The sequence below is a fragment of the Heptranchias perlo genome, chromosome 5 (genome assembly GCF_035084215.1).
Source record: "Heptranchias perlo isolate sHepPer1 chromosome 5, sHepPer1.hap1, whole genome shotgun sequence".
Taxonomy (NCBI): Eukaryota; Metazoa; Chordata; class Chondrichthyes; order Hexanchiformes; family Hexanchidae; genus Heptranchias; species Heptranchias perlo.
The window spans coordinates 5,979,909-5,993,947 of NC_090329.1; the positions used below are offsets into that span (position 1 = coordinate 5,979,909).

Consider the following 14,039-nt stretch of genomic DNA (forward strand, 5'->3'; position numbering starts at 1 on the left):
TCAACAATGGAGCACACCCAGGAAAGGATCGGCATAAACTGTTTTGAGATTAGGTTAGAGACAACACAGTTAACACCCAGTCAAATGCTGAACAAGTTTGTTGACCAAAGAAATGTTTGGTTTCACAGTTAACAAAATATGCAGATGCTTGGTTTTTGTTAACATCCCAATTTATTGTGAAATTTGGCTGATGTGAGGATAGTGATTGATTTGCAGAGACTGTTGCAGCATGTGATGTTGATCGGTAGGTAAGGTCGTGCACTCTGGATGCTCAGTAACTCTGTGATGATCTATTAATGAAAGGAGTGCAAGAGAAACACTGCACAGATTATTACAGTCAAGCAGGGAATCATTTCAAGATCAGGCAGGCAAACATCATTAACATTACTGCTGGGAGTGTACACATAGTAGGTGGGCACGTAAAGCCCATAACTCTGGAGTACATGTAAATACCACAGTATATGAGGAACAAGTAATGATGGTACCAGGGAAAATACAACATGGTAACAGTGATTTTGCAGACGCGTTACACAATATAAAAGCAAAAAAGGTTATGATAAATTTGTACTTGGCAATTGTGAGGCCACAGCTAGAGTACTGTGTGCAGTTTTGGACACCACATTATAGGAAGGATATTAAAACCATAGACATTTTACAGCTTAGATTCGCCAGGGTGATAACAAGGGTGAGGAAGGGTTATGAGGGGAGACTTGAAATAGTGGCATTATTGCCACTGGAGCAGAGCTAACCAAAATAAGATTTAATGGAAGTTTTTTAAATTATGAAGGATTTTGTTAGGTTGTTTATGGAAAGACTACGCTCTCCACCTGCAGAGTCAGTGATGAAAGGTTAGGGGAATTTTTTCTATAGAGTGTGGAATGCTTTGCAACAAGGAGCACTTTGGTCAGAAACTGCTGCTGCTTTTTACTGGAAGAGTAGATAAACATTCGAAGCAGAGGAAGATACAGGGCTATGGGGAGAGAGAAGAGCATTGGGCTAAAGGGCCTTCTCTGCTGTGGTCTTTCTATGGTCCCAATTATTTCTTTGTGAAAGCTGCTCACTGCCACCCATGCAGAAAAGTAGCCCTTTCGGATCAACTGCAGCATGCCTCCCATCCACAGAAAATTAAACCACCAACTGTAGTAATCATAGTTTAACACCTTAACAAGGGAAAACTAAATCTCTTGAGTCCTATAATATATCAGGTGGGCTGTTATGCAAATATACAAATCATACAATTGTAACTTAAGGCCATAGAAAACATGAAAGTCCTAGTTACGGAGGTACTGTCAAGGGGGATAGTGATCGTCAATATCGGAAGCCCGTACCTAATCTATACAACAGAAGGGCAGGCTTGGAGGAAACAAGGTGATATCTGATTGGCATCTCCACCAACTGAAAGAATTGATAGCAAGATTTAATGACAGCAACAAGATAAGAAAGATAAAAGGTGCCTTCAACTGGCAGCCCAGGATAAACATCTCCATCTCCAAAATGTACAATATGTTGGAACAAAAAAAACTGTTTAATTGCAATCACCTATGCAGGGGAACATCAGCCAGAATGTTGGCTGCAATGGAAACCTCGGTGGCTCAGTAACATTTCTATTGTTCCAAAATATTCTGACTGCAGTTATGTCTCACGTAGGGTCTATCCAAGGAGCCTTGCAGTCAGGACTGGACAGCTTGAAATGAGGTTACAATCGATCAGGAGGGAAGACTGCTCTCATTTCCAGATGTGGCATAACACCATAGAGTACGTTAACATCTTATCACATTACTTGTGTGAGACATCACTGAAGCGAAAATGATACACAACTTTACGAAGTCAGTGACCTTTTTAGTGAGACGCCAGAAAAGGTTACGTTTTTCCCACAGCTAGTGGCAAGAGAGAGAAACATCAATATGAGATTCAACTCAAGGCTATATTTTGCTCACTGTTTCAGATTATGTGCAGCTGGTGCTTTTGGCACCCACTTACTTGTTGTCTGAGCCATTAGTTAGTTTTAAAATAGTTTGCATGCTGTCACAGTGACACAGAGGATCTCTCCTTCCCCTGTACTTTAATTCACAGAGGCACTCTTTTCTTGCCTCTCAAACCTCCTCCCCAACACCTCTCCTGACTCTTGCCTACTATTGCTCCAGGTGATTGAATGCCCCTGTGCACTGCAGGTAGGAATCTGCAAAACTAGTGCAAGAGTTACTGCCCACAATGTGCACTAACATTCGTTGCCTCAGAACAGTAATAGCGGGTAGGAGCTATGGATGGTGCCGATTTTCATCTGTGAACATAAACAAGCAGACACCGTGTCCAATACACGAGCAATGTATGCATTTGTGCTGTCACATGCATTGATGTGTGATTAACTCATGGCAGGTGCATTGGCCGCGGTGGTTACAGGTTTAAAGTTAACTGGGCTCACAGCCCATCCCCCATCACTGAGCGCTGGATCTTTGCTCAAATTTGGCTTTCAAATTCCTGGACTTTTTTTTAATTCGTTCATGGGATGTGGGCGTCGCTGGCGAGGCCAGCATTTATTGCCCATCCCTAATTGCCCTCGAGAAGGTGGTGGTGAGCTGCCTTCTTGATCCGCTGCAGTCCGTGTGGTGAAGGTTCTCCCACAGTGCTGTTAGGGAGGGAGTTCCAGGATTTTGACCCAGCGACGATGAAGGAACAGCGATATATTTCCAAGTCGGGATGGTGTGTGACTTGGAGGGGAACGTGCAGGTGGTGTCGTTCCCATGTGCCTGCTGCCCTTGTCCTTCTAGGTGGTAGAGGTTACAGGTTTGGGAGGTGCTGTTGAAGAATCCTTGGCGAGTTGCTGCAGTGCATCCTGTGGATGGTACACACTGCAGCCACAGTGCGCCGGTGGTGAAGGGAGTGAATAATTAGGGTGGTGGATGGGGTGCCAATCAAGCGGGCTGCTTTGTCCTGGATGGTGTCGAGCTTCTTGAGTGTTGATGGAGCTGCACTCATCCAGGCAAGTGGAGAGTATTCCATCACACTCCTGACTTGTGCCTTGTAGATGGTGGAAAGGCTTTGGGGAGTCAGGAGGTGAGTCACTCACCGCAGAATACCCAGCCTCTGACCTGCTCTTGTAGCCACAGTATTTATGTGGCTGGTCCAGTTCAGTTTCTGGTCAATGGTGACCCCCAGGATGTTGATGGTGGGGGATTCAGTGATGGTAATGCCGTTGAATGTCAAGGGGAGGTGGTTAAACTGTCTATTGTTGGAGATGGTCATTGCCTGGCGTGAATGTTACTTGCCATTTATCAGCCCAAGCCTGGATGTTGTCCAGGTCTTGCTGCATGCGGGCACGGACTGCTTCATTATCTGAGGGGTTGTGAATGGAACTGAACAATGTGTAATCATCAGCGAACATCCCCATTTCTGACCTTATGATGGAGGGAAGGTCATTGATGAAGTAGCTGAAGATGGTTGGGCCTAGGACACTGCCCTGAGGAACTCCTGCAGAAATGTCCTGGGGCTGAGATGATTGGCCTCCAACAACCACTACCATCTTCCTTTGTGCTCGCTATGACTCCAGCCACTGGAGAGTTTTTCCCCGATTCCCATTGACTTCAATTTTACTAGGGCTCCTTGGTGCCACACTCGGTCAAATGCTGCCTTGATGTCAAGGGCAGTCACTCTCACATCACCTCTGGAATTCAGCTCTTTTGTCCATGTTTGGACTAAGGCTGTAATGAGGTCTGGAGCAGAGTGGTCCTGGCGGAACCCAAACTGAATACCAGTGAGCAGGTTATTGGTGAGTAAGTGCCGCTTGATAGCACTGTCTACGGCACCTTCCATCACTTTGCTTATGATTGAGAGTAGACTGATCGGGCGGTAATTGGCCGGATTGGATTTGTCCTGCTTTTTGTGGACAGGACACACCTGGGCAATTTTCCACATTGTCGGGTAGATGCCAGTGTTGTAGCTGTACTGGAACAGCTTGGCTAGAGGCGCAGCTAGTTCTGGAGCACAAGTCTTCAGCACTACAGCCGGGATGTTGTCGGGGCCCATAGCCTTTGCTGTATCCAGTGTACTCAGCCGTTTCTTGATATCACGTGGAGTGAATCGAATTGGCTGAAGACTGGCTTCTGTGATGGTGGGGATATCGGGAGGCGGCCGAGATGGATCATCCACTCGGCACTTCTGGCTGAAGATGGTTGCACTCCGGACCTGAGCCCATCGCTTCTACTTCCCTTTTTCTTCTTTTCTCTTTACCCCTGTGCCCCAGGGCCGTGTTACTCCACTGGACCACACTGCAAGACTCAGCTGCTGTGACTCTGCTCTGCTATTCAATTGCTTAAGTTTTAAGGTAACTTTGTCTAGCCTACAGCCCACCCCCCCCCAGCGCAGTTGTTACCTGCTGAGTTTATGACTGTCCTACGGGTCTTTCAGCTTTATTTTGCTGCAGCCTGGTTCCGGCCCAGAAACTCATTCTCCTGGGTCTTGGTTCATTTCTCCGGCTCTTCTGGATCTTATAGTGACCTCCAACTGTTTTTCTGGCCCATGATCAATTCTGCACAACTCCTGGCATTTTCATTCCCATGGAAGTATCTCCACTAGTGCATCCTCCGATACTCCACCCTTCAAACAGCTTCTGAATTCACTCGCCCTCCACAACTGTCTCCGGACCTAGACATCAGTTCGTCAATGCTCCAAGCTGACTCCACCTTATCTACGTCAACTTTATCTCACCACAGGTCCTCTGACTTTAACCTTGGACTCCCTGCTATTGTCTCCTCTCTATTCCCTGTTTATTACCAGGACATATCTATCCCAATCTTGCTATGTAAACCCGCCAATGTAACTTGAGTTTCCCTGTGTCCATATGCCTGTGCATAAAAGGGGCAGTAGCTGCATGGATACAGAATTAGCTAAGTAACAGGAAGCAGAGAGTAGTTTTTTGGACCGGAGGGAGGTGTACAGTGGTGTTCCCCAGGGGTCGGTACTAGGACCACTGCTTTTGGGTGTACAGACACAATTTCCAAATTTGCAGATGACATAAAACTTGGAAGTGTAGTGAACAGTGAGGAGGATAGAGATAGACTTCAAGAGGATATAGACAGGCTGGTGGGTTGGGCGAACCCGTGGTAGATGAAATTTAATGCAGAAAAATGTGAGGTGATACATTTTGGTGGGAAGAACGAGGAGAGGCAATATAAACTAAAGGGCACAATTCAAAAAGGGGTATAGGAACAGAGAGATCTGGGGGTATATGTGCAAAAATCATTGAAGGTGGCAGAGCAGGTTGAGAAAGTGGCTAAAGAAGCATACGGGATCCTGGGCTTTATAAATACAGGGACAGAGTACAAAAGCAAGGAAGTCATGATGAACCTTTATAAAACATTGGTTCGGCCACAACTGGAGTATTGTGTCCTGTTCTGGGCAATGCACTTTAGGAAAGATGTGAAGGTCCTAGAAAGGGTGCAGAAGAGATTTACTAGAATGATTCCAGGGATAAGAAACTTTAGTTACATGGGTACACTGGAGAAGCTGGGGTTGTTCTCCTTGGAACAGAGACGGTTGTGAGGAGATTTGATAGAGGTATTCAAAATCATGAAGGGTCTAGACAGAGTAGGTAGAGAGAAACTGTTCCCAATGGTGGAAGGGTCAAGAACCAGAGGGCATAGATTTAAGGTGATTGACAAAAGAACCAAAGGTGACATGAGGAAAAACTTGTTTTACACAGCGATTGGTCAGGATCTGGAATGCACTGCCCGAGGGGGTGGTGGAGGCAGATTCAATCATGGCCTTCAAAGGGAAACTGGATAAGTACTTGAAAGGAAAACATTTGCAGGGCTACGGGGATAGGGCGGGGGAGTGGGACTAGCTGGCTTGCTCTTGCATAGAGCCGGCACAGACTCGATGGGCTGAATGGCCTCCTTCCATGCTGTAACCTTTCTATGTTTCTAAAACAGTACCGGTATTAAGTGACTTTACATTAACTGTCTGAAATTCTCAACCTTTAATGGATTTCTTTTTAAAAAAGGAGTTTGATAAACAGGATTGAAAGTTATCAGACTTCAGATATATTTATCCAAATATTTTCCATATTCACTCTCCTGATTCATGGTGATTACTACTACAACAAACAAACAAACAAACAACTTGCATTTATATAGCGGCTTTAACTTGGTAAAACGTTCCAAGGTGCTTCACAGGAACGTAATCAGACAAAAAAAAACTGGCACCGAGCCAAAGAAGGCGACCAAAAGTTTGATCAAAGAGGTAAGTTTTCAGCAGTGTCTTAAAAGGAAGGGAGAGGGGTAGAGGGGTTTAGGGAGGGAATTCCAGAGCTTAGGGCCTCGACAGCTGAAGGTGCACCCATCAATGGTGGGGTGAAGGAAGTTCACGATGCAGAAGAGGTCAGTACTTGGAGGGTTGTAGGGCTGGAAGAGGTTACAGTGATAGGGAGGGGTGAGGCAATGGAGGGATTTAAACTCGGGGATGAAGTTTTAAAATCAAGGCGTTCGGGATCCAGGAGCCAATGTAGGTGGGTGAGCACAGGGGTAAGTTTTCAGCAGTGTCTTAAAAGGAAGGGAGAGGGATTAGAGGTGTTTAGGGAGGGAATTCCAGAGCTTAGGGCCTCGACAGCTGAAGGAGCACCCATCAATGGTGGGGTGAATGGGATTTGGTGCGAGTTGAGATACGGGCAGCAGAGTTCCAGACAATAGGTAGCCTCATGTATGTCATCTAATTAGCCATTAATCACATGTGTGCCTGTAGTGAGAGTGTGTTGGCAGACTATTTAACTGTGCCTAGTGGTTATCACACTGGGCAAGCATGCCAGAAGTCGAGTTCAAAATCCACTGTGGCAATTTGTGAAATTGAATTCAATAAATTTGGGCTAACACCAGGATATCACTTGAGGGAGGGAGTCAGAGGACGTCCTTTGTTTCTGTCTCTCTCTGGGTAGTGACAGTCAGAGAGGCTGGCATACATAGCCTTTAACAGAGGAAAGCTTGCCAGTTAGTTTGAAGGTGAGTTTTGCCGAGAACAATGGCAGAGCGTGTATTTTTATTATGTTTATAATCACCAGATTGATTCCTGGGATGAGAGGGTTGTCCTATGAGGAGAGATTGAGTAGAATGGGCCTATACTCTCTCGAGTTTAGAAGAACGAGAGGCGATCTCATTGAAACGTATAAGATTATGAGGGGGCTTGACAGGGTAGATGCTGAGAGGCTGTTTCCCCTGGCTAGAGAGTCTAGAACTAGGGGTCATAGTCTCAGGATACGGGGTCGGCCATTCAAGACTGAGATGAGGAGAAATTTCTTCACTCAGAGGGTTGTGAATCTTTGGAATTCTTTACCCCAGAGGGCTGAGATGCTCAGTCATTGAGTATATTCAAGATTGAGATCGATAGATTTTCGCACTCTAAGGGAATCAAGAGATATAAGGATAGGGTGGGAAAGTAGAATTGAGGTCAAAGATGTTAATGAATGGCGGAGCAGGCTCGAGGGGCCGTAAGGCCTACTCCTGCTCCTTTTCCTTATGTTCTTATAATTCAGTCAGGTCTGCTAACAGGAATGACTGTTGATGTTGAACCTGACAAAATATCTACTGCAGACGCACAAAATTTGTAATGACCGTGAATGCTAAATAAAATCTTTTTAAATGGAATGAACAGAGTTCTTACCCACTATACTTTCTAGGAAAATGATGAATTATTTCAATAACTTTAGAAATTGCTTTTTTGGTGAAATAAAAAGAGGCTACTTTAGTTACATAGAGAGAAAGGGGGAGAGAGAGAGAGAGGGACGACGGGAGGGGGGCACCGAGAGAGGGCGGGCGGGCTGAAGCGGGGGCGCCGAGAGAGGGCGGGCGGGCAGACGGGGGGGGGGGGAGTTAGCGGATGGGGGGGGGGGGGGGAGTTAGCGGATGGAGGGGGGGGGGGGGGGGGGGAGTTAGCGGATGGGAGGGGGAGCGAGTGAAGAAAGGAAGAAAAGGGGAAAAACGAGGGAGAAAAAGGGAGAAAAGGGGAAAACGAGGGAGAAAGTGACAATAGGCCAATAAAATTTGTTTTAAATTGAAAAAAATCCACACAGGTCAGACAGAACTGACATTATCACTAAAGAAGTTATATTAGTCATATTAGTCATATATAGCTCTTTTAATAGTTATTTCTATAAATTGCAGTACAGATAAAATCAAGAGAGAGTACGGCAGCATAGTGTTTATGTTACTGGACTAGTAATCCAGAGGCCTGAACTAATAATCCAGAGTCATGAGTTCAAATCCCAGCTGGAGAATTTAAATTCAATTAAATAAAACCTGGAATTAAAAAAAACTATCATTTATGGTGGCCATGAAACTACTGGATTGTCGTAAAAACCCATCTGGTTCAGTAATGTACTTTAGGAAAGGAAATCTGCCGTCCTTACCCGGTCTGGCCTATATGTGACTCCAGACCCACAGCAATGTGGTTGATTATTAATCGCCCTCTGAAATGACCTAGAAAGCCACTCAGTTGTACAATCTCGCTACAGAAAGTCACAATAAGAATAAAACCGGACGGACCACGAGGCAACGGACACAACAAAGGCAAACCAAGCCCAGTCAACCCCTGTCCTCCTCACTAACATCTGGAGACCTGTGCCAAAATTGGGAGAGCTGTCCCACAGACTAGTCAAGCAACAAGCCTGACATAGCCATACTCACAGAATCATAACTTTCAGCCAATGTCCCAGACTCTTCCATCACCATCCCTGGGTATGTCCTGTCCCACCGGCAGGATAGACCAACCAGAGGTGGCGGTACAGTGGCATACAATCAGGAGGGAGTGGCCCTGGGAGTCCTCAACATTGACTCTGGACCCCATGAAATCTCATGGCATCAGGTCAAACATGGGCAAGGAAACCTCCTGCTGATTACCACCTACCGTCCTCCCTCAGCTGATGAATCAGTCCTCCTCCATGTTGAGCACCACTTGGAGGAAGCACTGAGGGTAGCAAGGGTACAGAATGTACTCTGGGTGGGGGACTTCAATGTCCATCACCAAGAGTGGCTCGGTAGCACCACTACTGACCGAGCTGGCCAAGTCCTGAAGGACAAAGTTGCCAGACTGGGCCTGCGGCAGGTGGTGAGCAAACCAACACAAGGGAAAAACCTACTTGACCTCGTCCTCACCAATCTACCTGTCGCAGATGCATCTGTCCATGACAGTATTGGTAGGAGTGACCACTGCCCAGTCCTTGTGGAGACAAAGTCCTGACTTCACACTGAGGACACCATCCAATGTGTTGGAAGGCACTACCACCGTGCTAAATAGGATAGATTCAGAACAGATCTCGCAGCTCAAAACTGGGCATCCATGAGGTGCTCTAGGTCATCATCAGCAGCAGAATTGTATTCCAGCACAATCTGTAACCTCATGGCCCGGCATATTCCTCACTCTACCATTACCAACAAGCCAGGGGATCAACCGTGGTTTAATGAGGAGTGTAGAAGAGAATTCCAGGAGCAGCACCAGGCGTACCTAAAAATGAGGTGCCAACCTGGTGAAGCCACAATTCAGGACTACATGCAAGCTAAACAGCGGAAGCAACATGCTATAGACAGAGCTAAGCGATTCCACAACCAACGGATCAGATCAAAGCTCTGCAGTCCTGCCAAACCCAGTCATGAATGGTGGTGGACAATTAAACAACTAAACGGGAGGAGAAGGCTCCGTGAACATTCCCATCCTCATTGATGGCAGAGTCCAGGACGTGAGTGCAAAAGACAAGGCTGAAGCATTTGCAACCATCTTCAGCCAGAAGTGCCAAGTGGACGATCCATCTCGGCCTCCTCCTGATATCCCCACCATCACACAAGCCAGTCTTGAGCTAACTCGATTCACTCCACGTGACATCAAGAAATGGCTGAGTGCACAGGATACAACAAAGGCTATGGGCCCCGACAACATCCCGGCTGTAGTGCTGAAGACTTGTGCTCCAGAACCAATTGTGCCTCTAGCCAACCTATTCTAGTACAGTTGCAACACCGGCATCTACCCGACAATGTGGAAAATTGCCCAGGTGTATCCTGCCACAAAAAGCAGGACAAATCCAATCCGGCCAATTACCGCCCCCATCAGCCTACTCTCAATCATCAGCAAAATGATCGAAGGTGTCATCGCCAGTGCCATCAAGCAGCACTTACTCACCAATAACCTGCTCACTGATGCTCATTTTGGCTTCCGCCAGGACCACTCGGCTCCAGACCTCATTACAGCCTTGGTCCAAACATGGACAAAAGGGCTGAATTCCAGAGGTGAGTGAGAGTGACTGCCCTTGACATCAAGGCAGCATTTGACCAAGTGTGGCACCAAGGAGCTCTAGTAAAATTGAAGTCAATTGGAATCAGGGGGAAAACTCTCCAATGGCTGGAGTCATACCTAGCACAAAGGAAGATGGTAGTGGTTGTTGGAGGCCAAACATCTCAGCCCCAGGATACTGCTGGAGGAGTTCCTCAGGGCAGTGTCCTAGGCCCAACCATCTTCAGCTGCTTCATCAAAGACCTTCCCTCCATCATAAGGTCAGAAATGGAGATGTTTGCTGATGACTGCAGTGTTCAGTTCCATTCACAGCCCCTCAGATAATGAAGCAGCCCGTGCCCACATGCAACATCCAGGCTTGAGCTGATAAGTGGCAAGTAACATTCACGCCAGACAAGTGCTAGGCAATGACCATCGCCAACAACAGTGAGTCTAACCACCTTCCCTTGACATTCAACGGCATTACCATCGCCAAATCTCCCACCTTCAACATCCTGGGGGGTCAGTATTGACCAGAAACTTAGCTGGACCAGGTACATAAATACTGTGGCTACAAGAGTAGGTCAGAGGCTGAGTATTCTGTTGGGAGTGACTCACCTCCTGACTCCCCAAAGCCTTTCCACCATCTACAAGGCACAAGTCAGGAGTGTGATGGAATACTCTCCACTTGCCTGGATGAGTGCAGCTCCAACAACACTCAAGAAGCTCGACACCATCCAGGACAAAGCAGCCCGCTTGATTGGCACCCCATCCACCATTATTCATTCCCTTCACCACTGGCGCACCGTGGCTGAAGTGTGTACTATCTACAGGACGCACTGCAACAAGGCTTCTTCGACAGCACCTCCCAAACTCGCAAACTCTACCACTTAGAAGGACAAAGGCAGCAGGCACATGGGAACACCACCACATGCACGTTCCCCTCCAAGTCACACGCCATCCTGACTTGGAAATATATCGCCGTTCCTTCATCGTTGCTGGGTCAAAATCCTGAAACCCTTCCTAACAGCACTATGGGAGAACCTTCACCACACGGACTGCAGCGGTTCAAGGTGGCTCACCACCACCTTCTCAAGGGCAATTAGGGATGGGTAATAAACGCTGGCCTCGCCAGCGATGCCCACATCCCATGAACAAATAAAAAAAAATGATTAGGTCCTTTCCAGATTAATCAGAATAACTGAAATGCTAGCCTAAAGGGTTTGATCTTTGGATCACAGGCAAAGCTTCAACAGAAATGAATGGCATCTCACGTAAAGCAACGAGTAATAAATCATCCTCCATTTCTTTATTGTTCAATAAAAATAGACAAAAAGAATTAAATTGTTTCAACACTATACTTGAGGTGTAAACCAAATACTTGGCAATAGGTATCGAATGGAATGGAGCAGCTTTTCTATACAACTCAGAGTACTAAGTTACTTAATCAATCACTTTATTTTAGAATAAACCATGTATTCACGTAAATTGATGCATATGCTCTCTTTGTGATGCATTACATAAATAAGCACAATGTTCTCAAAATCTTATGTGTTTCAATGAGATCACTTCTCATTCTTCTAAACTCGAGTGTGTAGGCCCATTCCACTCAACCCATCCTCATAGGACACCCATCTCATCCCAGGAATCAATCTAATAATTAAACCTATGATTGACACATATCAATAAAAGCTCAGCTATTGCATCTCGTCTCCGTTCTCTCAGGCGAACATTTGGCTGAGAGTTCTTCATGTTGGGCCTCGATTGACTCTTCCAGCCATCACTCAATTAAATTAAAGATTCAGAAAATAATCAATTGTTAACATCCTGAATCAATCTAGAGTATGTGCACAAGCTTATATTTTTAAGAACGATGACAAAATCTGAAATATTTGGCATATTCTGCAGTCAAGTTACTTGAAAGAACATTTTATAAGAACTTGGCTCTTCTGCTAATAAAAATTATAGCACTCCAAATATGTTTCCACTTCTCATTTATTCTTTATCTTTGTGTGGTCCATCTCTTCCCTTCTTTTTCTGGCTTTCTTTCTCTCCATCTTTGGCAATAGGCTTCCCATAAATATTTATTACAAGCTCGGACTCCCACAACTATTTGGATTGTGTTTCTTCCCACCCCATTTCCAGTAAATATTTCACCCCTTTCTCTAATTTTCTCCTCCTCTGCAATATCTACTTTCCACACCAGCGTTCCTGAAGGTCCATTTTCCTCAGCTGAGTCTTCCCTTGGCAGTGGTTGACAGGTCCTTTGATTGAATCCACCACATTTCCCACATGCAGCCGAAAATAACTGCCAGGGATGTCCATTATGCTTTTCATCTTTTAATGCTGGTGCTGGTGCTATTGGGAAGTTCAAAATATGAATGTTACTTATATTGCACTGATCATCAAATCGCTTCTCTCCTGCTCGCCCTGGTATATGTTCCTTACTCGTAGCCTGAATCTGGAGCCAGCTCTTCATGCCCTCCTCCTCGTGCAGACCAGCATGTACTGCAGTGGGTGCAAGATGCTGGCGGCTCCCATCGACTCCCTGCTCAAGTTCAGTACGTTGGCTGCAGGTCTTTCCTCGTTTAATATTGGTATATGTTGTCTGCTGGCTTCGCCGCACCAATATACGGTCAGTAGTAAAAAAAACCTAAAGTTGTTTGTAAACATAAGGAAGTGTAGAGCACCGTAAAAATACAGCAAGATGTGTAACCTGCAAAGAGTAAACATCCGTGGAAATCCAGGATGGTGGAAAAATAGAGCATGAACGGTAGAATCCTCAGAGCAATACGCAATCCAAAGAATGAATCCCAAATAACAAGAGACACAGAAGCCAACCAAAAATGGCTGAAAAAGTTAGTTAACAAATCTACTTGAATTACACTTGTGCCTGACGGTGGGCATACGTGTCCTGCAAATAGCTCAGCAAACTTCCAACCTGCTGAGGAAACTACCAATCGGACTTGTTGCTAAATTCTTGGGAAGCACCAAAACACCCCATCCAGAAATAGGATAAATCTCAAGCCCCTGCCTCGTTGCCCCTTCTCCCACTTGTCCCTCTCCCCCTCATCTGCTTCTCTTCTCCTCCACCTCACCATCTTCTCTGCCTCTCCCCTCCTCCTGCTCCCTCTCTATTCCTCCTCTCTTTCATTTTCCCTCTCTCCTCTCCCCTCATTGCTCCCTCACCCCACCCCTTCCCTCTATCCCCTCTCCATTCCCTACCCTTCCTCTCCCCTCACTCAGTCTGCCTTCACTGTTCTCCCTTTCTCTCACTCCGCTCCTCCTGTCTTGGTTCAATTATCTCCCTCGGTTGTAGAAGAGATTTACTAGAATGATTCCAGGGATAAAGGACTTCAGTTATGTGGAGAGACTGGAGAAGCTGGGGTTGTTCTCCTTAGAACAGAGATGATTAACAGGAGATTTAATAGAGGTGTTCAAGATCATGAACGGTTTTGACAGAGTAAATAAGGAGAAACGGTTTCCAGTGGCAGACGTGTTGGTAACCAAAGGACACAGATTTAAGGTGATTGGCAAAAGAGCCAGAGGAGACATGAGGAAATGTTTTTTCTACGCAGCGAGTTGCAATGATCTGGAATGCACTGCCTGAAAGGGTGATGGAAGCAGATTCAATAGTAACTTTCAAAAAGGGAATTAGATAAATGCTTGAAGGGAAAAAAATTACAATGGCTTCCTCCTGTGCTGTATCTACTATGATACTATGGTTGACCTGAAAAATTTCACTGGTTTTGACTCCCCATGTGCAATGCCAGGGGAGATCAACCAGCAAAAAC

The 14,039-nt window shown here is 45.9% G+C and overlaps 1 protein-coding gene across 9 annotated transcripts in view; it reads right to left on the reverse strand.

The window, feature by feature from the left end:
- Window positions 1-192: 192 nt before the first annotated feature.
- The window catches only part of eloal (elongin A, like), a 118,791-nt gene continuing 104,944 nt past the window's right edge, over window positions 193-14,039 (reverse strand). For 8 of the 9 annotated variants that reach the window (XM_067983987.1, XM_067983984.1, XM_067983981.1 and 5 more), the window contains one exon: window positions 11,580-12,898. In XM_067983987.1, coding sequence (XP_067840088.1) covers window positions 12,721-12,898 — 178 coding nt within the window. In that variant the 3' untranslated portion in view covers window positions 11,580-12,720. Of the gene's footprint in view, window positions 291-11,579; window positions 12,899-14,039 lie in introns of those variants that run through there. The other variant, XM_067983986.1, reaches the window with a different exon arrangement.